Genomic DNA, 26,296 nt, shown 5'->3' on the forward strand with positions numbered 1-26,296 from the left:
ACATTTACTAAAGTATTGTACTTAAGTACAAATTTGAGGTACTTTACTGTACTTCTACTCCGCTACATTTCAGAGAGAAATATTGTACTCTTTACTCCACTGCAATTTACTGACTGCTTTAGTTGCTAGTTACTTTACACATTTTAGAAAATTATAAATTAAACTACCCAACAATATAACAGCCTACAAGTCCAGCTGAAATAATTAGACCATTAAACACTTAGTTGATTGACAGAACTGTCAGTTGCTAGTAGCCAAGGAGGAGACGGAGGATTAAAAAAACATGATGGACTCTTCAGAAGAGGTCATTATCTTCACTCCAGTTTCTGCGTGCGAAAGTCACCGGACGCCACAATCTTCTGAACATAGTCCTACTGAGAAATCCAGAGAGAGTTGTGTGGAGCTGATAGTCTTAATTAGCTTTGTAGCAACTCATCTGGCAATGGCTTCAATGGAACGGACATTTATTAATATCAAACAGCTACGCACTAAAGCTTTAAGTAAAAGATCTGAATACTTCGTCCACCACTGGTGCTAATTATACCCTTCTGATAATATTATGCAGTTATATGCCGTTTTTATATATATATATATATATATATATATATATATATATATGACTCATAGTCATGAATAAATGAATAGGTATAGGTAGAATGAGTTTTGCCCAGTTGTCAGTAGATCTCATTTCTTTTTTGCCACATTAGCCAACATAGGAGGTTTTATTAGGCTTTTTGAAATGCATTAAGACCTCTTCTTCTTCTTCTTCTTCTTTAATTCATTTATATTTTATACATTTTCTTGAGGAGATATGTCTGTTTTTCTGTCCATGCGTGTTGTGTAAAAAATGTGATGGGACTGCTGGTGATGTTAGCCGGTAAGCATCCTGTCTTGATAGCAAAGCCTTCAGTAACATTGACTCAAACATAGAGTAGCTCATGTAAAAGAGGAGGTAGCTATTTTTTTGTTATGTTATTTCAAATCCTAGTTTGTCTTGCTATTTCAAAAAAACAAACAACACAACTCAGTTTAAAGTGTAAAGTAGCCATGTTAGCCTGGTATCTAGGTCACTAGCCTGCTGACTGCCTTTGATTATGAATCCATCCATAATCATAAATCAATGCCCTGCCTAGTTCACTTATTTCAATTCAGCTCAACTAACAGGGTTATTTCTGCCTCCATCGCAGCTGTTCTCCACACACACTTTGTCATAAAGGAGTCAACAGTCACACATCTCTGTGTATCAGTGATACAGTACATTTCCTTGAATCACTTTGGTGTGTTCAACAGCAGCCTTTCCCACACTGCTATGTCATCAGACGTTGGGTCCTTTGCTGTAATGTTCCCTGACGTTGTACGTCTGATAACACATGGAAATATCACAAACCCCTGGAAGCCCTGGGTTGCCCCTTTTACCAGGATCTCCTGGTGGTCCTGGTTTTCCAGGAATTCCCTGGTTTCCTGGATGGCCGATTCCATCAAAGCCCCGAGGACCTTGAATACCTGCAGTGATAAGGAAAGACAAAAAAATTATAATAAAATAAGTTAGAACACAGCTGTTACTGGTATTTCTGCCTCATTTACGGCAAGAATGTTCCATTAAATGTGATCATAATTCTTGTTCTATGGACTATAAATAGCACATGCAGGATCATAAATTACATCTTCTCATGAATTAATAAGCTATTATAGCTTCCAGAGAAATACAGCACTCACTGTCTGTTACTTGGCCTTACATCTCCCTCACCCCACGGACCGAGCTGTCACTAAAAGTACTCGTTGAAAATTAAGTACAAACAGGGTCCACCCACATATTTCTTTGTTAAAAATGTAACACTACAAGCAGCCTTGATGCATTTTCGTTAAAAATGCACAGATCTGAAAGGCCAGATGTCAGAACGCCGTGGTTAGGTTGCTGAAATAGCTTAATCGGTGAAGACATGTAAAAAAAAAAAAAAAACAGGCTGATAGATAGGCTTTTTACATACCTGGCTGTCCAGGGGGTCCAGGAGGTCCACGGTAACCTTCTCCTTTGCTGCCTTTGAGCCCTCTCGGTCCTGTGTCACCTGGGGACATAATATGTCTGCTTTAAAAAAATAGCATCGGAGCTTCTATAAATGAGCTTTCGGATTTAGAGCTGCAGGGGCCAAAAAGCTATGTTCCCTCTAAAGCACCTGTGTCCAGTCTTGTGCTGTTGAACAGGCCGCAGGCTTTCATTGCAAGGCTACTCTACAGCTATTTATCACGCTAATTCTGATCTTTTTTTTTTGACAATCTGGATTTATTTAATTATATTAATTAAAGCACTTTGATGGCGTTTTGGGTAACATTTACATGGACACAGTAGCTTCAGTGCAGAGTCCATATGGCACAAAGTGAACCATTAGACAGGATTTCAACAGGTTTAGTTCAACATCGCTATCTAAATCATTTCAATGAAACTACAGCTTTGGGAGTCTTTGCTGCAGATTTAAGAAGTGTGAAACCATAATTGGCACATTCTCTGCAGGACATATAGTAACAAGACTAAAGGTGTTTTCACATTTAGTCCTCTTTAAACGAATCAAACTCAGTCCTCTTAAAGTGGACCAAAAAGTGGATGAACAGAAAAGGGACTCAGTTCTTTTTGCGTTCACATTGTCAATTTACTCAGTTACTCAGTTCGGTTTCTGGTCCGCTTCAGCTCTGATGGGGCCTCAGGGCTAAAATACAAACGCAAAAGGCTAAAAGATGAATAGAACCACAACGTGGACTTGAAGCGAGCTGTACTCAGACCACCTTACTACGGTTCGTTCCAGAGGCGTCTGAGTCCCTTTGGAGTGTTCACATATGCACAAAAAATGCTGACTAATAGGTGTGAGTTCTTTTGAGGGGCTGAAGTGGGCCAAGTGTAAAACCCCTAAGAATCTACTGCCGTTAAGGTTTAGCAGGTATAATGTTTACCATGTTTACCATCTTAATTTAGCCTGTTAGCATGCTAACATTTGCTAATTAACAGTAAACAAAGAGCACAACCGAGGCTGATGGGAATGTCATTCGTTTTTTTAGGTGTTATTATTAAGTAATGAACAAATTTAAATATTGACCTGATGATGGCTCTGGAGGAACAGGTATGGCATCCCCAAAGTGATTACAATTCATCCTGAGGGAAGACGAATACCTGTACTAAATGGCATGGCAAGAGACCTTTCACTAAAAACTGAAAATGTCAACCTCCTCGTGGGGCTGGATGGAAAGTCAGAGGATCCCTAAAGTCATAAGGATTCATCATCTGGGAACCATGCATATTTGTACAAAGGTGTGCCAAACCAATCTACTAGATGCTGATATATTTTACTGAATAAATGAAAACCTTGATCTGCTGGTGGCACTACAAGAAAAATCTGGGCCGAGGGGTTGGCATGGCTAGAAACCTCTGTATGCAGTTGCCAGCAGGCTGCTGTTAGTGTGGTGCCACTTCCTGCCACATAAGAATTTGAAAACTAAATTTGTTTACCGAGTAGAACCAGACCGCACCGAAAAGCTTAACGGGGTCTAGTGTTGTACTTCCATACAGTTGGTGACTTGCAAAATCAGATTAAATGAATTTTAATAAAACTCTCGTCTCCAAGTCCATCTTTCAGTCTCATCCCTCAGTGTTTTTAGCCAAGCCTGGAACCTGAAGTTGCCGTGGAAATAGTACACAGCAGTGGAGTGGTACAGTTTGGCATCTTTCACAGCTGATTAGCCACTTCATCTTGAAGGGGTAATACATCAAAGACAGCTCATTGAGATGGGTTTGCATTCAGTATTTGTTGTCTTTTGCTCTGCTGACTTTCACTGATGTTCGCTTGTTTAATGATCTTGTTTTATGGGGTACAGTGAACATCAACATATCCAATTTGTTAGTTGTTGACACTCTTTTGATTTTAATCGTTGAGGAAAGCAACAGTAAATTTTGTCCTAGCTCTTCTTCATGAAGTTGTGTTGTTATTTATTGCCTTGTTTTCATCAGGGTAAAGAGACTGATAGAAAGATATTTGTCACCGTTATAGACAGTGGATCAGACACCACTTGCTTAAGAAGGAGCATTGAATACCGATAACATAACGTCATTCCCTTAAAAAAGGAAGGGTCATATCACCTTTGAGGCCTGCAGGGCCCTGCATTCCAGAAGGTCCTGGGTAACCGGGAGTGCCACTCCTGCCAGGGTAGCCTGGAGTGCCCATGGAGCCTTTGGGTCCTGGGGCTCCTGGCTCGCCCGCGGGTCCCTTCATGCTCTGGCATGGTTCACACCTAGCTGGGGGGGCCAGGGTCTGGAGCAGTGCTGGGAGTTGATCTGCAGGGCACAGCCAGAAGGTTCTGAGTAATCCATTTGGATATTAAATATTATGTCAAAACTGATTCATAAAAGAGTCTGACCACATAATACTGTAGACCTAGTCTGGCTCAACAGATGCACATTGCTGGAATAAAGCCTGATATCCGTTCCCTCCCCTCTTGTTATCTCCGCTATGTGGGCTTAGCACCACCCCAGGACGGTTGGGATTGGTTTAAAGAAATACAAACAAGCCAGACTGTTTTTTTCCCCCCTATCCACGAATAAATAAAGGTGGTGTAGCCTGACATTACTCCAGCGCTGACACAGCGCTGTGGAGGTCTGGCAATGTGAGACTACTGTAAACCTAGTCTCGCTTTGCCAGACCATCCACGCGCTGCGGAGCGGAGGAGGGTCTGACTACTCCACATAGCCTTCCGGGATGGGAGAAAAACATGCTCTGGTATATTGGCATGTCTTTAAACCAAGTTTGTACCTTGTAAGGTACAAAATCGGAACAGCAAGAATCCTATCCTATCCTAACCCATCCTATGCATAGTAGCAGCGGGCCGCCAGTGGGCTCCATCCAGCCTCTTGCATCATAATGTATATGATATTTCTTAAACCCAATTGAGATCATCCTAACTAGAAATTCCAACTTAACTGATTACATGGCCCTAAATAAAGTGATATAAGATGTGCGTTTACATGCTCCAAAGCATTTAATCAGAATTTGACTTGGGCAAAGTGATTCCACCCACTGTGATGCATCTAATTTGCTGGAAATATAACTTAAGAAAAGTAGGGTCTCCAACAAAAAAGTCAAAAAATCAGCCACAGACCCATTTTGTTTTGCTACTGCCAAGTTTTAGTCCTTCCTGGGAAAGCAATGTCAGCTAATGTTAACCCCATTGTGGCACAAACATGCGCAGAATGATTAGGCATTCATATTTTCCTATTGAACGGATTATCAAAGGTTTACACCACCCCTGTCAACCCATTTTAAAAGTCTTTTCGATTGGGCCTGATCAGGCCAGTCTCTTCCGATTGAAGTGGTTACATGATGCATTTTTATTGTGAGTGGGCTATTATTCTGCTTATTAGTGGAATATTAGGGTCTATGTAAACACAGCTACAGTTGGGAGGAGCTATGATTAATGGATAAAGGTGAGGGAAACAAGGAGGCATGTTGAAATGGAAAGCACCCATAGTTTAGCTTGATTTGCTTTGGACTGAGGCCAAAGACTGTTGAATGTACCCACTTAATGACTTTCACTTTCTTGTCAATGAAGGTTAAAAATTAATAATACCCATCATATGTTGGGTATTTAACATTATGCTACTTTTTACAGAGATAATAATACATTAAATTGTTCACCAAATACCCCAGTTTGACCCAATGTGTTAAAATCCGTGCAAAATGTGCAACTCTACATCTGAGATAACTGTTGGTGTGTGCATCATTTGGTGTGTGCTGGGAGTGAAGTTTGGGCTTTCATACCCCAGACTCTGGTTTTCACAAAGTGACATAAAAACAAACAGATACTTACTACGCAAAACATCAGTGCAGAGCTTTAGAAGATGTTCATCTGAGGGAGGCTTGCCCTGCAACACACAATTACACTTTGATTCAGCGGAATCCACTGTGGGACTGTGATTGAGTGTGCCTGGAGATTTCCAGGACCTTCTCAACGCTCCACTCTCTGTCTTCACATAGACCACACACACTAACAGCAACACTCCCATTACTCCCACACATAACTCCCCCAATCCAGGCAGGAAATCACTGACTGTTTCTTTCAGCCCATATTTCTAATTTTTTTTATATCCCAGTGAGAGGGTCAGGAGGAGGCTCACTCACAGGTTTCCCAGGATATCCTGGTTGGCCTGGTTGGCCCGGAATCCCGTCATGACCAGGAAATCCCCTGGGGCCAACAGCACCCATGTGTCCCATGTCCCCTTTCTTTCCTTCAGGGCCCCTGTGGCCTACGTCACCTGTCACTCCTGTCTGAAGAAGCAGGAGGGAGGACAGAAAATATTAGGTTACAAAAGAGAAAAGTTGAAATTAAGGCTTATTTTGTAATAATTGACGACATTATGTTATCTAATACATAAGCATGAATTGACTGTTCTCTGAACAATGCCCAAAACATTGCTTACCAACCATAACTAGGCTGGTGTGTTACATTTTGCTGTAGTAAGAAAAAATCAGTATTTAAACAGTTCAGAGGGTTGTGTCTTCTTTTTTTAACCTTCCCAAAACCAAGAGTAAAAGTGTAAGGAATGAATCAAGCAGTGTGTTTGTCCGCGCCAATGTAAGTTGCAGTCATTAGCATGACTAGCTACTAGCTTAGTACCTACAGTGAAGTAGGCTAATATTACGGTCTGTGTTACTACCGTAGAGCTAATTAAAAAATTAATAAGTAATTTACATTAGGTAGTGGGGTTATAGGTTGCGTTGAAAAAAATAATTGTTCACAACAACAACAAGCTAGGACTAACTTACTCTACAATGCAACACAAGATAAATGCTGTTTCTTCTGAGACATGCTAAGCTAAGTTAGCTTAATTAGCTAGATAGCTATAGCTGACAAAATCTGCCTGCGGCAGTTGTCATTTTAGCTGGCAAAAATCAACGGTCTCCAGCTAGAAATGAGAAGCTGCCTTTGTCTAAGTCTGTCTGAAAACAAGCACCCATTGTTTAAAAATGGAGTATTTTAAGTGGACAATCTTCCACCTGATCTTTGCAAACTGCATGTGCCATGCGAGAATGGGTAGGTTGACAGGTGTGCTATCAATTGATATAATTATACCAATTAAATCTAAACACAGCATTCCAAAGGTTTCTAGTCTGTCAAAAATCATGCAAATACAGTGTGAACTTGTGTCAAATGATATCCTACAAATGGTAAAGCATTTGCACAACTGAGGTAGGCTATATCTCCATGAATTGTGATTCTGCAGACAGTACTGTAAGTGTTTGATATTTCAGATGTGTGCGCCTTTAGAAAAGAGAGCTTTTGTTATGTATATTTTTGCCCAGGGGGCCAGGCCTGGAGGTATTGGCTCTGTAAGTCTTCTATAGCAGCCATGCAGGCTTGACAGGGCTTCTCAGTGTGGTGCAGAATAAGACAGAATGGATTATATCTAATACCACAAAGTCTAATTCGACAAACCTCTCCTTTCCTTCCCATGGGTCCCACTTCACCCTGATGGAAGAAAGAAAAGAGAATGGGAAGGGTGGGGAGGAAAAGAGAAGAGGGGGAAATAGAGAGATACAGTTACAAACTTCAGTTTACATATCAAAGGCTGAGTTAGTATGTCAGAGGAGCTATGCTTGCTGCTCTGCATTGCTGATGCAGAACTATTCTCTTTTCTGTCAAAACCGGTGGCTTACAAAACATTTTAGATTGGTTATTGTAATGCATTTCCTAAAGTGCTAAAAAAGAAGGCTTTGGCTGTGTTCTGCTTCCCTTTAAATACTTCCTCTTTTTCATCCACACGTTCCTCTTTACTGGTAAGTTATTTTAGTAATAGTGCCATAGGAAACAAATAAACCAGTGTTCCCTCATTCTGCTTCAAGGAAGTTTTGTCAAGGAAACACATGATCATTGGGAGTACTTTTCACAGCATGTTAATGTCCACAGCACGCTGCTCTACCCATAGCATGCTTAAAAGCCCCAATTGCACATGCAGACTCAAACACTGGAGATACAAAAGGATGCCATTTATTGTGAATAGTCAAAAATACAAACTAAGCTTTGCATTGCAGCATGGGGAAGTTAACAAACATTCAGTGTAATGCAAATTTCCGATGAAGCACACAGTTTTCTACGTAATCCAACTACGCAAAGGAAGTTCAAAGAAAACGAAAAAGCTAGGAAAAAAAAAAAGCTGATTTTTCTTGGGCATCAGCTTCCAAATTCTCTACGGATTTTCAAGAGCTACTGGGGCTTGAATTACAAAAACGACGCATGGAAAAACCACTATAGTGGCAACATCACACACTAACTGGCTCTTTGGAGCTCAGTACGTAAATTACATGGCGCGTGGTTAATTAATGTATATTTAGTTATCGTAAGAATGCTTGAATTCTATTTTGGCTATCAGCAATACTCTATTCAATATTCAAAAGAGAATAGGTATGGGGATGGAGACTGCATGCGGGAGGATGATGGATGCAGCGGCGGCTCTTGAGGGCCTGGAAACTCGCTTTCCTCATCAGGCTAGTTCCCTCGGAGCGGCTCCGCTGGACCGTTTCCTGCAGCAGCAGGTGAAACTTTGGGTCTCCAAATGTTTGGATGGAGAAGGGGATCTTTGTTGAACTGGAGCCGTTTCTCAAAGTCTTTGCAAGCTTCTTCAAGTGCTTCTTTCCAACTCACGGATGGGTCTAAGTTCGTTCTAACATGGGCCCACAGGCAGCTTGTGGTAGAGAAGAACGAAGACAAAGGAATGTCCGATGGGTGTAGCAGCTGGTATCCATGATACGCAGGATGAAGTAAAAGAGAAGAAAGAGCATGCAAGTCTGCTGTCGTCTTTTACTTCAAGGTCTTGGTCCGAAGGCAGTGTCAAAGATGACCCTGGCCACTCCCTCATCCTAAATTTTCCTTGAATTAATTTTAAACTAATCTTTCCCTTTTTGACGTTAAATATCCCTAGTTTCAATACCTTACTCTCCCATGATTGAAACCTAGAGATATTTAGCTGCATGTAGAATACAAATATAGCTACCATTATTATTCAGCATTAAAACATAGTACAATAGTGTAAACATCAAACCATTGAAAAGCAATCAAGGATGCGGTCACATAAGAAAGCATCAAAGCATTCTTACATGTGTTGGAGCACCCTCTTCTCACAGCAGGATATCGGTGAGACTCATCTTTCCTGTTGTTTCAGTATCCTTTGATCAGTGGCTTTAGTTGTAGATGAGAATCTCTAGTTGTGTCCACTGGTGCGGTTCCTGACTCTCCAGGACTGGGCCAGTATTAGCAGTCAGAAAGTGGAATTCCTGTCCTGGGGTTTCAACTAATGTCAGCTAGTCTTACCAGAGTCCAGTTCTGGATGAGTTCAGAAACTCACCAAACGTCATTTAAAGCTATTCATGCTACAACGCTCCACATAAAACAAGCGTTAGGCTCTTGAGAGATGAGATGGCCTGCCTCTTTGGGTCACATGTACCCACACTGTGAAGTTGCATATCCACACTGATAATCAACAGCAGCAATTTTAGCCAATTTTGGTGCCTAAGTGTTCCCAGAGGCCTTATATCTGTTTGTTGGCCCAATTCCCACTTTTTGGCCTTTAGCTCCTCTGCCATACTCTTTCCATGACGTAACACTTTTCCCTTCAGTAACAATTTCCTGTGATTGGCTCCGATCCCCTGTCTACACAGGATGCATGTCAGTATGTATGTGATCTGCTGAAATTTGCCCTGTGCCTAAACTTCCAACGTAATAAGGTGTGATTCTGGTCTACTGTACATCATTAAAATGAACTGTCAACCTTGACTTTTTAGACAGCATGGATGATAAATCCTAGAGATGCTCAAATATGCATGAATACTAATATCTTCAGTTTCATTGTAACTGAGCAAACTCAATCTGCTGATGAGTTTGTTTTGCCATCTAACATTTGCTTTGCAAAATATGAGCCCTCGGATGCAGCTAACAGGTTTGATACAAAAATGTTGTTTCAATCTGTAATTATCTCCAAGCAACGCTCACATTGTAGTCTTGGCCTTTGCAAAAAACAGAGTTCTGCACTGTAATCTGAACGCCACTTTACTTTCCAGTAGAAGACAAGTGGTAATGAGAAGGAAACCCAGAAAACAGAACACACCCTCTCCTGAATTGCAGTGTAGTCATATATATTTTCCCCAGTAAGTATTGGTAAGTCTGTCTAAAGGCAAACATATATCTTATACATTTCAGCAGTGACAAACTTGTTTTTCCCTGATGTATTTAGCCTTAAGAGTGTGTCACAAGGAGGATGGGCTGCTCTCAACCCTGTGGAATTACAGTGTGAACATTAAGCAGCATACTGAGAAATACAATTGTTTTATCTGTCTCAAGTGTCACAGACAGGACTACACAACTCTGTCTCCACATGTTGCAATATTGCTACTGCTATGTGAAAACACATCCACACACCCACACACACACACACACACACACACACACACACACACACACACACTCACTGGATTTATTGTCTAAACCCCATCTAGGGAAGTGAAAATCGATGCCTCAGTAATCGATACTTACTGATCAATTCTTAAATGCTACTCACTTGGCAACATTCCCATTGAAACGTGTAAATTACAAAGCTTGGCCTGAAAGCTGGAAATTGCAGATCACAGATCGATTCATACCATTATGTTTGCTCATTACCAATTATTGATGAGGACGATAATCTCAACATGGATGAACAGGTTAAATCAATTATGCAATTCTGCTTCTCTCTCCTTACGAAGCCTTATTTAACCTTGTGAAATCATTCATGAAGATCTTCTTACAAGTTTACCCCTCTAACACTAGCTGGGAAGATGCTAGCACTAGTCAGTCAGAAAACATGTTGAAATGTCACAATAGGAATAGCACAAATGTAAATAATAAAATCAATGATGAATTCCATTTAGCTGCTTCAGTTTCAGGGTCCTGGTATTGTTCAAGCTGGCTAACAGTCACACTGTCATGGCTTACTGGGACACTTGAATAGAACAGATTCATCGTTAATGTTATAAATACCATCATAGCCAACTGTGTCTCAGCTGTGACACAATGGTAGCAATAGCTCTCTGAACTTGCCATCCCGCTAACCATTAGCCACCATTAGCCACCATTATCACTTATCAAGCACGTTAGCACAGTCACTCACTGGACAGTAAGTTCACACGTTTATTAAAGAGATGTATTTGTACCTGTGTAATAACTGTCTAACAACCATGCCTCTTTTTTAGAGCAGTTAATACTCCGGCAAAGGTCAAGTGGCGATTCCTTTGAAATTCCCTTTCTTTACAAGTCTTAGACCTGCTGCCTGTCTGTGACCTGCCCCTGTGCCTTCACTTTGTCAGATTTGTTTGCCCGTTTAGAATGTTATAATTGCCAACTGTAAATCTGTAAGCTGACCACTGATTTTTAGTTAAATGCCTGTAATTCAGGCTGCCATGCCTGAGTGTTTTAATTGGGTCTTTGATAGGGGTGCAACGGATCAAAAAAAACTCACGGTTCGGATTGGACCACGGGTTTTGAGTCACGGATCGGATACATTTTTGCATCAGCACAAAAAAGGGGGGAAATTAAATGATTCATTAAAAATGTTACAACAATAGCCTTTAACAATAATAACTTCTTTCACCAGTTAAATGACAAAAGCAGATGAGAAAAGGGTATTTCACAATAACTTTAAACAAGGTTTACCAGTTTCAAGTAAACACAACATTCATGTAGTCACAGCAGTGACCAGAGTGCTAGTTTGTGTCTTTTAGCTCATAGCTTTAGCGACAGACTGTTGTACGTCCTGCTGTTGGAATCCTCTTCAGTGAAATACAGTCACACGTTTACACCGTTTAGCTGTCAGCGTTTTAACCCGTGTTTAATCCAGCTACTAGTTAACGGTAACGTTAGGCTAACATCAACGTTACCTGCTGCCAAGTGTACCGTTAGTGTTAACTAGCGTGACATGCAGCGATGCTTCTGTTGCCTCTAACGTCTGTTTCGGAACATCAGAGAGCAGCACAGGCATTTAAAGCTGCCGACACACCAACCAGACTGCCAACTGTCGGCAGAAAAGCCAGTCGGACTGATCAGTCTCCCCGAGTTGGTCCAAAAAGTGCCTCGGAACACACCGAGGAGACGAGACGTAATAAGTCTCCATAACAGCAGGCGGCGCTAATCTGTATTGTCGGCCAAAAATTAAAACCAGCACCTGATTGGACGAACACGTCACGTGGGTCTGGTTTCTCTGGAACTTCAAACCCAGACTGTCATGGCGGCTTGTTCAGAATACCATCTCATATTGTAGTAAAATAGTTCCCTGAAACATGTTTCTGAAAACATTTGAAGAGAGAAATAGGCCGTGCAGTTGCTGAATCTGTCTTCATTTCAGATCAACAAAGGTCAGTTTAAAAGATTTTCATCAGATTTTGAGAGACTCTAGTCACGCTCATCCTGCTCCCCGTTTCCAGGTTGGCTCTCCACCAATCAGATGGGTCATTTGAGTCCCACTGCCGGCAGTGCCGATTATACACGTCAAATATGATGACGGCTCCTTGGACGGATGACGGCACGGAACACACGGAACAGACTCGAGTCACTGACCTCGCCAGACTGTCCAACGGCCGATTATCGGCTTGGTGTGTCAGCGCCTTAGGTGGCACCGAAATGAGACACCGAAATTCGTGTTGCTATTCCGGCACCGGTGAGAGAGAGATTTATCAGCCTATGTTAATTAACAGCGAGAGTAAAAGGTATTTCACACTATTATTATGGTTAAACTTTGCAATTGATGTCAGGCATTCCGAACGGTGAGTGTGATCCATACGGACCGCGGATCAACTGTGGTTCGTTACACCACTAGTCTTTGCATTGAGCCAATAATCTGTACTGTGACACTATGATCCTCATATGGTAGTTGAGAGGTTGAGTCTAAACACCAAAGCGAGCTGAAGCTTTGCCATGAGGGCAGAGAGACTCTGGAACAACTCTCCTAAACAGATTAGCTCAGTTTAGTCAGTAAACTCTTTCTGTGTCCCTGCTCAAAGTTTACTTTATCAGAATAACTGTACTTGATTTTATGATTTTACATTACTGTCTGGAGCTTCCTTGCTGTTTTATTCCCTCATTTTTTAGTTTGTCTCTTCTCATTTAGCCAGTTTTAGTATTGTATTGAATTCTGCTCTGCTGTTTGCTTGCACTGTTTTCTCTTCAGTCTTTTATTGCATTTTTATGTGTTTTATATGCTGCCGGATTTTAATCGCGTGAAGTACCTTGTAAAGTCACTTTTAGAGAGGTGTTATATTGGTAGAGTTCATTATTATCATATTTATTTTGTGATAAAGTCTTTGTGGTGACTTGTATCAGGGGAGTTATGATTTTAACTACGGACAGACTTTACAAAAAATGAAAACTCAAGTTCTAACCACAAATTAGCTCATTGTAAGTGAGGGCTGGCCACCATATTCTTCCTTATCCTTATGTCCTTGCGGGGACATTTGTTACTTGTAACTGCACACATACACACAAACACATTATTAAAACCCAGAATCCCCATTAAACCTATAGAAACATAAGCACCACTGCCACCCAGTGGAAGCAGTATGACACTTCACTCACAGGTACACCAGGAGTCCCTGGATCTCCATCTCTGCCTGGCTCCCCCTGCAAAGAGATACATCATGATTAACTGAATGTTTGGATTAGTCAATTTACATACCTGCTGGTATGGCTTCATGTGGTGTGTGTGTGTGTGTGTGTGTGTGTGTGAGTGTGTGTGTGTGTGTGTGTGTGTGTCTGTTTGTCTGTCTGTCTGTGTGTGTGTGTGTGTGTGTGTGTGTGTGTGTGTGTGTGTGTGTGTGTGTGTGTGTGTGTGTGTGTGTGTGTGTGTGTGCGCATGTGCCCAAGGGTGAGATTAAATGTGTGTGCAACAACGGGTGTGGCGATTTAGGTGTGTGTGTGTGTGTATGTGTTACTGTGAGCTGGTCCATGTCTTCATTCTGTGTGTGTGTGTGTGTGTGTGTGTGTGTGTGTGTGTGTGAGAGAGAGAGAGAGAGAGAGAGAGAGAGAGAGACAGTGGAGAAAAGGTCATGATTACCACTAGCAGCCAATAAGAGAAACCCACGGAGAGAGGGGATAGGAATTGGCTAGTGTTGACCTTTTACAAACCTGACTTTTTATCTCACGTGTGGCTGTGCTCTCCGTACTCTGCTCCTCTGGGCTCTTACACTCTTTTCCATTAGTGCACATAAAGGGAAGCAACTCAATCAGACTATTCATGACACGCTTTGATTGTTCAATTTGTGACTGATGCTGTGGTTACAATGGTAGAAGTACAACGGGACGGCTTCTTGTTGCTACATTGTTGAGGTGTTAATGCTGGAATAGGCCCCAGCCCTTTGTGAGTGTGAAAAAACAGGTATAGCTAATAAGAAGATCTATAATAAAAAGAAAATATAAAAAAAAAAAACTGTGTATATGTGACTGTATTAACACTGATATTAAGTATTGCATTAGTTTGGCTTCTTACACTCATACTAGTAGAAGATATTGGAGCCTACTCAAACATGCTAAGTACCCTAATTACCACTCAGAGGATGATATAAATCAGTGCTTCTTCAGGAGCAACTTGCAGGTTGACCTTTTTACTAAATTCATACTTGACCTTTCCTGAAAATGACTATTCGAAAAGTTGATACAGGATTTTATATGTTTTACAAGATATAACGGAAGGTCATAGCGATATGGGGCCAAGGCTGGCGTGTTCACCGTTCCCAAACCCCCCAGATGGACGTTGGTTTCGAGGCGCTAGTCTTTTGTGTCGACACAGAAGACAAAAACAGGAAAAATGGATGTGTCTCAGGAACAGAGGGTCGTAGCGGGCCAAACCCAGTGTGACCGGCCCGTAAAACAGGGAGATCGGCCCATTGGTTTATTGTAATTGACACTGGGCTTCAAGACAGAGAATGGAATTGGAATGGAATACAAGCACAAAAGTGGGTTTAAGAAGTGTAAATTTAAAGAGGCAGCCAAGAGAGAAAAGTCAAAGCTTAAAAAAATAGGACTTTTTTTAAATGCTACATGGATTATGATGAATTCACGCATGTAGTACTTCATGAACTATCAGTAATGTACAAGGATTAATGGTATCTCATGCATGACTTAATGCAGGAACAATGCGTTAATTAATGCATCAATGAAGGTATTTCAATCATCATGATTTCTGATTCATTAATGATGTTCATGTCTTCTTCGCAAAGCTGACCAGTCACAGTAGTGTACCGTCACTCAAAAGAATTGTAGTGTTATTAATCATTGTTAATAACACATGAATTCTTTATTACTTCATCATGTCTGTGGCCCTTCAAATAAAGTTGACCTGCTCCATCTTAAAACACTGATATGATTAAAGTCATGCATGGAATCATGATAATTCATGTTCCATTATTATTAAGTGTTACCAACAAAAAGGCCCTATTTCTAACTTGTTCATAACACTGAAAAGGGTTATAATTCCAGTAGCACATTCCAGCTTCAACAGTTTCCGCGTGCTGTCCACTCCGTTCACTGAGATCACTCCCTGTGCTCATCAGCTGGTCACTCTGCTTTACCGACATTGGGTTGATGCAACAATTAATTGCGTCATTCTCAGTTCATTTTTATTTTTTAAAACAGGAATCGTGTGGCCGGGTTGGGACAGTGGCTAGAGCAGGCGCACATATATATGGAGGTTTATGCCTCGACGCAGAGGTCCGACCTGTGACGATTTCCTGCATGTCTTCCCCCTCTCTCTCTCTCTCTCTCTCCCCTTTCTCACATATCTGTATGTGCATATGACTTTCCAGTTAATAGTGTGAAGAAAAAGTACAATACCTGGTGTCCTTTAGAGCCCGTCTCACCTCTCTCGCCCTAAAAATACATTGAACATACTGTAATTTCATTTATGCAAATGGACCATATTTATATAGCGCTTTTCTAGTCTTAACAACTACTCAAAGCGCTTTTACATAGTAGAGGAAGCACTCAAACATTCACCATTCACACACTGTGGCCAAGGCTGCTGCACAAGGTGCCACCTGCTCATCAGATAAACATTCACACGCATTTGCATTCGGGGTTGCCCAAGGACACTTCAACATGGGACTGCAGGGCCAGGGATCGAACCACCAACCTCCCGATTGGCAGGTGACCATTAATGTTCTGACAAAAGTAATGCTGCCCTCATCATGACAAAAAGGCATCATGAGCATCACTGTCCTGTTGATAACATACAGTAGACCTACTGTAAAAAAGAAAAGAAAATCAAATGCAGCATGTTAAGTACTCAATGCAGAAAATAAATTCAAATTTTAGAGACTGGAAACAATCCAACGAGTTGTGTCAATCAAGTGTGTAATGGTGTAATCATCTCAGCTGGACTTGTAGGCCGTTATATTGTTGGGTAGTTTAATTTATAATAAAACATTGTATTTTTAAATCAAATGTATTTTGTGAGTTTGATTTGTAAAGTAACTAGTAACTAAAGCTGTAACAGATGAATCTAGTGGAGTAACTAAAGTAACTAGTAACTAAAGTTGTAACAGATCAATGTAGTGGAGTAAAAACTACAATATTTCTCTCTGAAATGTATCAGAGTAGAAGTAGAAAGTGGCATGAAAAAAATAAGACTCATCAACATTTGGACTTAAGTACAGTACTGGAGTAAATGTGCTTAGTTACATTCCGTCACTTAGCATGGGCATGCTGCTTCTGAAGTGTGAAGGACAACCTTTAGCACTATTTAAGTTAGTCATGTCATCTAAGCATAAAATGAATAATACATTAACACGTATGCATTATGTTAAGCTGTCAACATACAGTACATGTAAATGTGATCCTGACAGCCAAAGCTATAAATCATTCATAAAGCGTTGCCTCTGTTGCCACTTGTAGACTTCATTAAGTCCAAACGAAACCATCCAGGTCATTTATTTTAATTGCTTCATGTATGCTATTATATGAATTGACTCTCACCTTGTGACCTTTGAACCCCGGCATCCCCATGGCACCCGGCAGCCCTGGAAAACCTGACTCCCCTGTTGAGCCCTGCAGAGGTGAAATATTACTGTGGTCTGGAAATCAATGGCTGGCATTTAAGAAAATGACAGGGTTCATACAGTGTGTTGTGATATTCCCCTAAAACTGGCCATTTATTTCTCTCTAGAAAACAGTTGGAACCATCCTGTCTTGGTTTGTAATCCAACAAGGGAGCAGAAAAAGTGTAGCTAGTAGTGGTAGTAGTAGTAGTAGTAGTAGTAGTAGTAGTAGTAGTAGTAGAACTGGTTGGTAGAATGAAAACAAACAGACAATGGTAGCCAAGAGTGTATGTGGAGTGTCAAATACAGCAACGTGGGGACACAGCTAGAGAGAGAGGAAAAAAGAGAACCAGTACTGGTCCCTACACCTTGTACTTGGTTCTGAAGTGACTCAGGAGTTTCTGGAGGGTTTCCGACTGGGACTGAAACTTACGTGCTTTCTTGCTGAGGGATAAATAAGAAGATGTATACCAATGTGCCTCAGCTACGGAGCTAGAGCACCAACTGTGATTAGACTAGCTTAGCATAAAGACCAGAAAGAGGGTGCTCTGTCTAAAGCAGTCTTGTATGAAGTACTTGAAAGTCATACTTGAATAAAAGTACAAGTATCTACAGATATTTACTTTACTTAAGTATCATAAGTAATTGTCTGATATTAGATTAGATAGTACTTAATTATTAGAAGTCAAAGTAAAAAAAACTTTGGTTATGAACTTTATGGCCAAAGGGGTATAATGTTATCTTCATCATCATCTGTTACAGCAGGTGTTTCCATGACACTATCAGTTATTCTGCTTCCTCCTCTTCTTCTTTAGTTTTGGCCTATGGTTTTCTTTTTGCCGCTGGGCAACAACAGGCATTATGTCACCAACTGGAATGGAGCGTGCATTAACTTGCAAGTTAGATGCTGGAATTATTTCTAAAGTCTTACAGAGTGCTGCAGGAATCAGTCCTAAAACCCCAAAGGGAATTTTGAAACGTTGAATGTTTTTTTTGTTGTTGTCAGATGCCTGAAATAAAGTCTGTGATTAACTCAAGCTTAAGCGATTTCCACATTTTGTTCCCAACATAAAATACATACACATTTTCAGATTTAAAAATGGCGGCTGCTAACAACTTGGTAAATGGGACAACATTTTGCCAAACACGCAGAATCTGTCGCAAACGTTGGCTTTTTACTTCTGTGGTGTTCCTTTTGTGGAGATTAACTTGCCGAACAAAATCTCCAAGTATCATAAACATATGTTGTTGTCAAAGTAAAAAAAAACGCAGATTAATCAGGCTCTATGATGCCCCTTAACCCCGTATATCACTGAATACACATCCGTCCGCATGTACGTACGTAGCACTGTAAACATGATGGAAGCAGATGACAGAACTGTTGCTCATTCCTGCACTGGGCTTAACAAGCATGACATGGGAAGGACTCAGCCAGCGACAGCAGGTTGTTACAGTAAGAGCCAATCAGTGCCCTTGGTGTAAATAGGAACCGATCTTTGGTTCCTCGGACGCAACATGGAAGCACATACAGTTTTTGACCACACACACATGCACACCAACACCACAATGCTACACAGGCATACATACAAGCAGTGATTTGTCTGGAAACCCAACTAAGATCATGGAAATAAATGGAACCAAAGGCTTTAAACGCAAATATGATTTGGACTGTCATTGATCAAAAAGGTCAAAAATGCGTCAATTACTCTACCCCTGGAACAGCACCTCAGGGGCTTAAAGATTGGGCTTAGCCTCTACATTTAAAGCCAAAAACTGTATGTGCTTCCAGGTTGCACCCGAGGAACTAAAGATTGGTTCCTATTTATACAAGGGCACGGATTGGCTCTTACAATAGCCATACAGACCTCTACACACATCAGACTGCTTGGTTAAAACTCAACATTTCTTCGTTTTCGGCTGAGATGGATAGGATTCAGTATTTCAGCGTTTTCACCGTATAAGACTTCTGCTCAGAGCCTAATCCAGACAGAACAGCATACTGAATTTCAGTCTGCATGCACATTTTTTCATCTTAAACTTGTAATACTGGTAGTGAGAGAACAGGTTTGCGGACTGCAGAGTCTTTTGTGTGTGTGTGTGTGTGTGTGTTTGTGTGTGTGTTTGTGTGTGTGTGTATGTGTGTGAGAGAGAGAGAGAGAGAGAGAGAGAGATCAGAAATCAAAGGAAAGCAGAGAAACCCGACAATGACAGCAAAATGCAATGCAGATTCTCATGCAAAGACACTCACACTCAACACTGAGCTGATATTCAGGTCCAGCCCTATGTCTATTGATGGGTTCACTCATCTACCAAAAATCCATTTGAATATTTAGAAAAAGTTCTCATGGCAAATATTGATGTATGCGATTCATTCAAATTAATTATTTACAAAGCATGTAATTAATTATATTAACTGTGGACAATAATAACAGACACCCTGGCTGTTTCTCAGATACGTGTTAGTTAATTAGTGAGCTATAGAAGTGTCTGGAGATGGATTTTTTTTCACTTTGGATGGAGCCAAACTAGCTGTTTCCCCTGCTGAAAGCTAGGCTAACGGCTGTTTATCCCCACTCTAACTCTTAAAACCAGACATTTTGGTCAAAAAAAACAATCATCTAGCGACACTAGGTATGATGTAAATGCCTATAATTATCTAATGTCTGGTCGATAATCTCCGGCTCTACTCACCTTCTGGCCTGGTGGACCAATAGGACCAGTGACCCCTGGGTCTCCACCCTTCCCCTAAATAAAACACACACACACACACTCACACCACATTTGTCTGACAATACTTCTGAAGACCTTCTGTTAAGTACACTCATTCCTAAACACAAATCATATGGCTCTATTTTAACCATTACAAAGACCAGCACACCCACCAGTGTGAGCATATCAGAGTGTAGTTGCATGCTGTGCAGAGGGCAGCATGCACAAAATGTTGTCTGAAGTGGAATATAAATCACAGCATGTGGTGATTAATCACTATGCTCTTAGCCAGTCACGTTACTGCTCTCTTCCTTGTTAAACAGCTGTGTCAGTCACACGAGGTATGACAGTGCTGGCTCAAAATCTGTCTGAACGAGAGGGGGACCAGACGTATCTGCCAGAACTAATAAAACATGATCTTACAGATTCGTCTGGTTCCCAGGCTAGTGTCCACTTTCAGTAGAACTCAATCAATCGCATGATGATAAAGCTAAATTGTTACTTTTTTATTTATTTATTATTAAACCTTTATTTAACCAGGTAAGGCTGATGGAGAACAAATTGTCATTTGCAACGATGACCTGGCCAAGACAAAGCACAAACGTTAAACATTAAATACGCTAAATTTAAAGGTACAAAATACTGCAGTCAAGAGTCTACCAAAAATACAGGTCAAATATGTTCAATAAACAGTTTGTGCAGTGTGATGTCTAAGTAGTATGGCAGTAACGCAATACAATACAATAGTCCAAGTAAAAATACTGAGGGTAGTACAGTCTATATACAGTTTGTGCAGATGGAGTAGTGCAAAAGAGCATTAAACTTTAAAGTGCTCATATTATGCTCATTTTCAGGTTCATAATTGTATTTAGAGGTTGTACCAGAATAGGTTTATGTAGTTTAACTTTGAAAAAAAACACCATATTTTTGTCGTACTGCACATTGCTGCAGCTCCTCTTTTCACCCTGTGTGTTGAGCTCTCTGTTTTAGCTACAGAGTGAGGCATCACACTTCTGTTCCATCTTTGTTGCACATGCACATGCTCAGTACCTAGGTAAGGACTACTAACCAGTCAGAAGCAGAGTATGAGGGCGTGCCCTGACAGTACCTAGGTAAGGACTACTAGCCAGTCAGAAGCAGAGTATGAGGGCGTGCCCTGACAGTAGCTAGGTAAGGACTACTAGCCAGTCAGAAGCAGAGTATGAAGGCGTGTCCTGACAGTACCTAGGTAAGGACTACTAGCCAGTCAGAAGTAGAGTATGAGGGCGTGCCCTGACAGTACCTAGGTAAGGACTACTAGCCAGTCAGAAGCAGAGTATGAGGGCGTGCCATGCTAGCAGCTAGGTGAGCATTATAACGTGTGTTCCAAAGTGACCACATTTGTCTCTGAAGTAAAGGCTGGACTACAATAGAGCTGTTTGGAGCAGTTGGTGAACAGTGTTTTCTGTTGGAGTAAGTCCCTTTGGGGGGGACTTTGGGCTTTTTCACTTTGTAAACCTATAACGTGCACAAAAAAGATATATGACACAATAAAGGAAAGGGAAAAAGCCAAAAAGCGTAATATGAGCACTTTAAGCACTGCCTGATAGGGAGGTTCCCAAACATGTGTTAGGGTGTGTAAAATCAGAAATGTTTATTTAGGCTGTATGTTTATTTATCTATTTATGTTTGCTTTGATCGATTTACTGAATTGTCAGGTGCCATTTCCTGCGAGCACTCTTCCTCAGCACACTGTCAAAGACCACATGTTCACCTTCATATGCATGAAACTCCAAACGTTCACTCACTCTCCTGCCATCTGCATGTCGTGCATGCTGTGCCCTGATTATACAAATTCCAAAGGGACAGGAAATCTGCATTTCAAGGTCAGGGAAATATGAAAATGCCCCTTGTGCTAGTCTTTGCAAAAAGGGGCACTCCACTGACTGTACAGATAAGGATTAGTTTATTTGGTATTGTTGCAGTTTTGGGGGCTATAAGTCGAGATATTACAGTCTCTGCTTCTTTGATTTTGACCATTCTTGTTCACTTGTCTCTTGCAAATCTCCCAACTTTACAAAAGATGGCAATAACGAATCACTGGAGTACCCTTTTAGTTCTCTAACTAACCCCCAATTATGTAAAATACTGTTACCCTCACTTTGCATAAATGTGTAAAAGAGTCAAACTTAAACTTGTTCTTTGAACGAGAGAAATACAAGTGTACACACATCAACAGTCCAAATATGAGCCGTCCTTGGCAGAATAGCATATATCACATATTTAGAAACACCTACAATTTGCCTCCCTCTCAGCAAAATGTAGTTTTCTCTACGGGAACATCAACATAACAGGGAGGGAGGGTAAGCATTAGAACAGGCTGAGAACAGCCGAGCGGCTGGGGAGCAGCAGCCATTAGCATAATAACTAATTATAACGTTCAACGCACAGACCTTGGGACCATCTTGGCCAATCTCTCCGGGCGGCCCCCGGGGGCCCTGGATTCCCTGGATTGAGAGAGAAATTGGGGGAGAGAAGGGAAAGGAGAGGGAGGGCAGGAAAGGGACAAGGGAGGAGAGGAATGAGAGGGAGAAAGAGAGAGAGAGAATGAGATAAAAGAGACAGGAACGGTGCTTTGGGCTGAATGTGACAGAGTGCGTGACGGCTTAGTCAGGAGGGACTGAGGGAGAAATGAGATGGCTCAGGCGCACACATACACACACACACACACACACACACACACACACACACATACACACACACATACAAATTCATGCACTTTGACTTTGTGTGCGCAAACACACACCAGTTTGCATATTGAACAGAGCATTCTGCTGTATCAAGAGCCCAGCTCTATCTTCCCACATGCCTTCACCAGAGAAACACACACACACAAATAAATATACTTTCCAGTAATCTGTTTGACTGTAAGAGAAAAAAGGTAATATTTTCAATAAAAAAAAGCCAAACCATAAAAATCTGAGTATCATTATCAATGTACTATTGTTGCCCAAATCGGTATATTTGTTGTTTCTTTTGTTGATTCAGCTCCTAGAATGCCCCTAATATGAATACCAATTCCAATTCAAAATGTATAAAATATTTGTTTGAGTAGTGTATGTACATCCCAATATATATATATATATATATATATATATATATACATACACTACCGGTCAAAAGTTTGGGGTCAGTTAGAAATTTCCATTCCACTCCATTATAGACAGAATACCAGCTGATCTGAGTGGGTGGCTGATCTTTAATGCAATATCTAAATTGCCCATTATCAGCTACCATTCATCCAATGTTCCAAAGTAACATGCTGTTTACTAATCTAAAATCATTTTAAAAGTCTAACTGAGAAAACATCGGCGAACGCTTTTGCAGTTATGTAAGCACATAATGTAATCTGAAAACTGCTGCCCTGGTTAAAAAAACAATGCTACTGATCTCAGCTGGTATTCTGTCTATAATGGAGTGGAATGGAAATTTCTGACCGGTAGTGTATATATATATATATATATATATATATATATATATATATCAGGATCATCCGCAAAAACTCTATTAAGAATAAAGGCACCCACACACTGAATAGGGGTCTTCCTTATATAGACTTCACCTAATTCCAATCAGGTGTGAATCCCAGCTGAAGGCCTTTTATCAACCTTCCATTAGCTAAACCTGTCAGGCTTTCCATTCTCACATGCCACACCACATGACCACATTATAAAGGTGCCAAATGTAACACTCCAAATTTTTATTTTCAAAGGCAAAAAAGGGATCACCCTGTTCCTCTTTGTATACAGGGTATCTCTCGTACCCTAATCCACATGTACACAGATTCAACATGTGGAGAAGTCGAAAGCCTGACAGGAGTGCTCTGTCAAGGTACGGTTGCTAAGCTAAGATTGGATAACCACTTGTGAAAAGGCTGCCTTTCTCCCTTTTCACTAGGCCCTGTTCCCAAAATTAATACTGTTTTGTGTCTGCTTAATCCTTCATTTTAGTGTAATGTTTGTTTATTTGCTACTTTATCATTTGACATAGGCCTGTTTGCTTTATGGGTTCATAGTAATTTGCTATGGTTTTTCCTGTGATCAGTGTATTCAGAGGGTCTTGTTTCTTTGAGGTATTTGATTGCACTCTATTGATGTATATTGGTGCTTTTCCATTACATGGTACCTACTCGCCTCGCCTCGACTCTACTCGCCTTTTTTGGTTTTCCATTACGAAAAAAAGTACCTGGTACCTGCTAACAGGTAAGTTTTTTAGTACCTGCTCAGTCGAGGTTCCAAGCGAGCTGAGGCGAGCCGAGAAGGTGACGTGAAACCCTGCAGGCTTCTGATTGGTCGGAAAGAAGCGTCACTGATCACTGCATTGCTAGCGAGAGACGGCATTTTTAAATAGTTTAGCCAGCGGTGTTTTTTTGCTGCTGGAGGCTCCACGCAGAGCTTTCTCCGTAGCATACAAGTGGCCTGATGGTTATACTGGTGCGCTGGTGTGTGCATGTGTGATGTGTGTGTGTCGAGTCGCCGTATGTGTGTGTGTGGGGAGCTAGTGAGCGAGGGAGAAGTGAGAGAGTGACGGCGATTATCTCCGCAGCGAGTAGCGACTCTAGAGTCATATATATGTGACCACGGTGGGAAATCTGGAGCAGTACACGTGAACTATCTCTTTGATATGTTGTTTACGGAGACGGAGAACCAGGAAATGCGTCGGGGATATGTCAATGGGAAAAGCAAGCTACTAAGCCACGCCCACGGCAGTCGCTATGACGACCAGCCATGCTGAGGCGATACTAAAATCTGCAATGTAAAACGGACGCACAGCGAGTCGAGGTGAGTAGAGTCGAGTAGAGTCGAGGCGAGTCGAGCAGGTACCATGTAATGGAAAAACGCCATATGTAACTGATATCGAATTGATATGGAGGTTTGTGTTGTAAATATTGTAAATAATTTGTACACCTTGACGTAATTGATGGCTCAACCTGGGGTTCACAGTTGGGTCGAACCATGTGTATGTAGACCTTCTTGGTCACATGTTACATATATAATAGTACATATATCATTTAGAAACGAAAGGTTTCAAAGATTAAGGGTTGAAATATATGCGTGGTAGATGCATTTGCATCTGAACATTTTACGCCCTTTCAGTTGGTACGTTAACACAATCCATTTTTAAACTTAATAGTTTGCTGCGGAAACACAATATAGGAAAATAAAATACACAAGTTAAAGCAATAAGAAACAATTTACAATACATACAATGCAATGTAATGTTAACCATGAGTATGTACATATGAAAGACCATGGCTGGGTCAAACTAACTGTTTGACAGTTAGTTTGACCCAGCCATGGTCTTTCAGTCAAACTAACTGTCAAACTAACTGTCAAACAGTTAGTTTGACATTTATGTATGGTTATTAATTGTGGTTGCCTAGATACAAGGGGTGGCTCATCCTACTTCCTCCTCCTGACTCTATATGTGTCTGTGTCTTAATGGGTGTCAGATAAGTCAGAGAACCACCCACTGCAGGCAGAATGTCATAGCAGTGTTCTGACAGGAATAGAAAGAGGGGGTTGAAGACAAAAATATGAAGCTTGTGGTTGTGGAAAGGTAGTCTCGCTTTGCCAGACCTTCCTCCAAAGCACGCTGAAGGAGGGTCTGGCTACTCCACATAGCATTCAAGGATGGTAGGAAAACGTGCTCTGGTTTAATGGCATTTCTTTAAACCAATAAGAATCGTAATGGGTGGTGATAAACTCCCCACAGAGCTGCTGCAAAAACTCAGATTGGACAGATAGTCTAGCTAGCTGTCTGGATTTACCCTGCAGAGATCTGAGGAGCAGTTAACCATAGTCCTCACAAATCCACCAGAGGTTAGAACGCCAACACAAAGGAAGAGGAAGGTAACAGAAAAGACATGCGGAATTTCCTGTAGCACCGGAGCAATCCTGGAAGTGGAACACGAAGGATATAGACTAGTGGAAAGGTGACCTCTGTGCACTTAGATCTTAGTTTCTGTTTTATATGTAAATCCATGGCCATCCAAATGTGTCCTTTAATGTATGTTAAAGTAAATGTCAGTATCCTCTCATCTATCTGTAATGTCACACTTTGACCACGAGAGGGTGGCGGAGATACAGACATATTGTCCAATGATCACCATGGTGGTCTGTGTATTCACAGTGCTCTGATGTAATTGCATCTGGCTGTGTGTAATCTTGTTTACCAGAGGGGGGTGCCCTGACTGTGTGTACAGCCGTAAACCCACACACACTCATTTGACTTCTAGTTCTAAATTAACAGCCAATCACCGCCTTAATGGCATTGCAAAGTAAATCAAATGGACTCATATGGCGCCTGGGCTAAATTAATGATCCCATTATGAGCCCACTGCAGAGACAGTAATGTGAATTGTAGTCTTGGAGCTAAGGCTACATTGCTCAAAGACAAATGTGAAAACAGGTGGACCTTGTTTTCACATTTTCACAATTTGGAATATGCTGTATATGTTT

At 41.1% G+C, this 26,296-nt stretch overlaps 1 protein-coding gene across 1 annotated transcript in view; it reads right to left on the bottom strand.

The window, feature by feature from the left end:
- Positions 1–811: 811 nt before the first annotated feature.
- The window catches only part of si:dkey-225n22.4 (collagen alpha-1(XXI) chain), a 65,024-nt gene continuing 39,539 nt past the window's right edge, over positions 812–26,296 (bottom strand). The window contains exons 21-30 of the mRNA XM_028569955.1: positions 22,229–22,282; positions 19,779–19,832; positions 17,026–17,097; positions 13,633–13,677; positions 7,474–7,506; positions 6,159–6,305; positions 5,848–5,902; positions 4,124–4,318; positions 1,989–2,066; positions 812–1,503 (exon numbers count right to left, since the gene is read on the bottom strand). Coding sequence (XP_028425756.1) covers positions 1,316–1,503; positions 1,989–2,066; positions 4,124–4,318; positions 5,848–5,902; positions 6,159–6,305; positions 7,474–7,506; positions 13,633–13,677; positions 17,026–17,097; positions 19,779–19,832; positions 22,229–22,282 — 921 coding nt within the window. The 3' untranslated portion in view covers positions 812–1,315. The remainder of the gene's footprint in view (positions 1,504–1,988; positions 2,067–4,123; positions 4,319–5,847; positions 5,903–6,158; positions 6,306–7,473; positions 7,507–13,632; positions 13,678–17,025; positions 17,098–19,778; positions 19,833–22,228; positions 22,283–26,296) is intronic.

The sequence above is a fragment of the Perca flavescens genome, chromosome 22, assembly GCF_004354835.1.
Source record: "Perca flavescens isolate YP-PL-M2 chromosome 22, PFLA_1.0, whole genome shotgun sequence".
Lineage (NCBI taxonomy): Eukaryota > Metazoa > Chordata > Actinopteri > Perciformes > Percidae > Perca > Perca flavescens.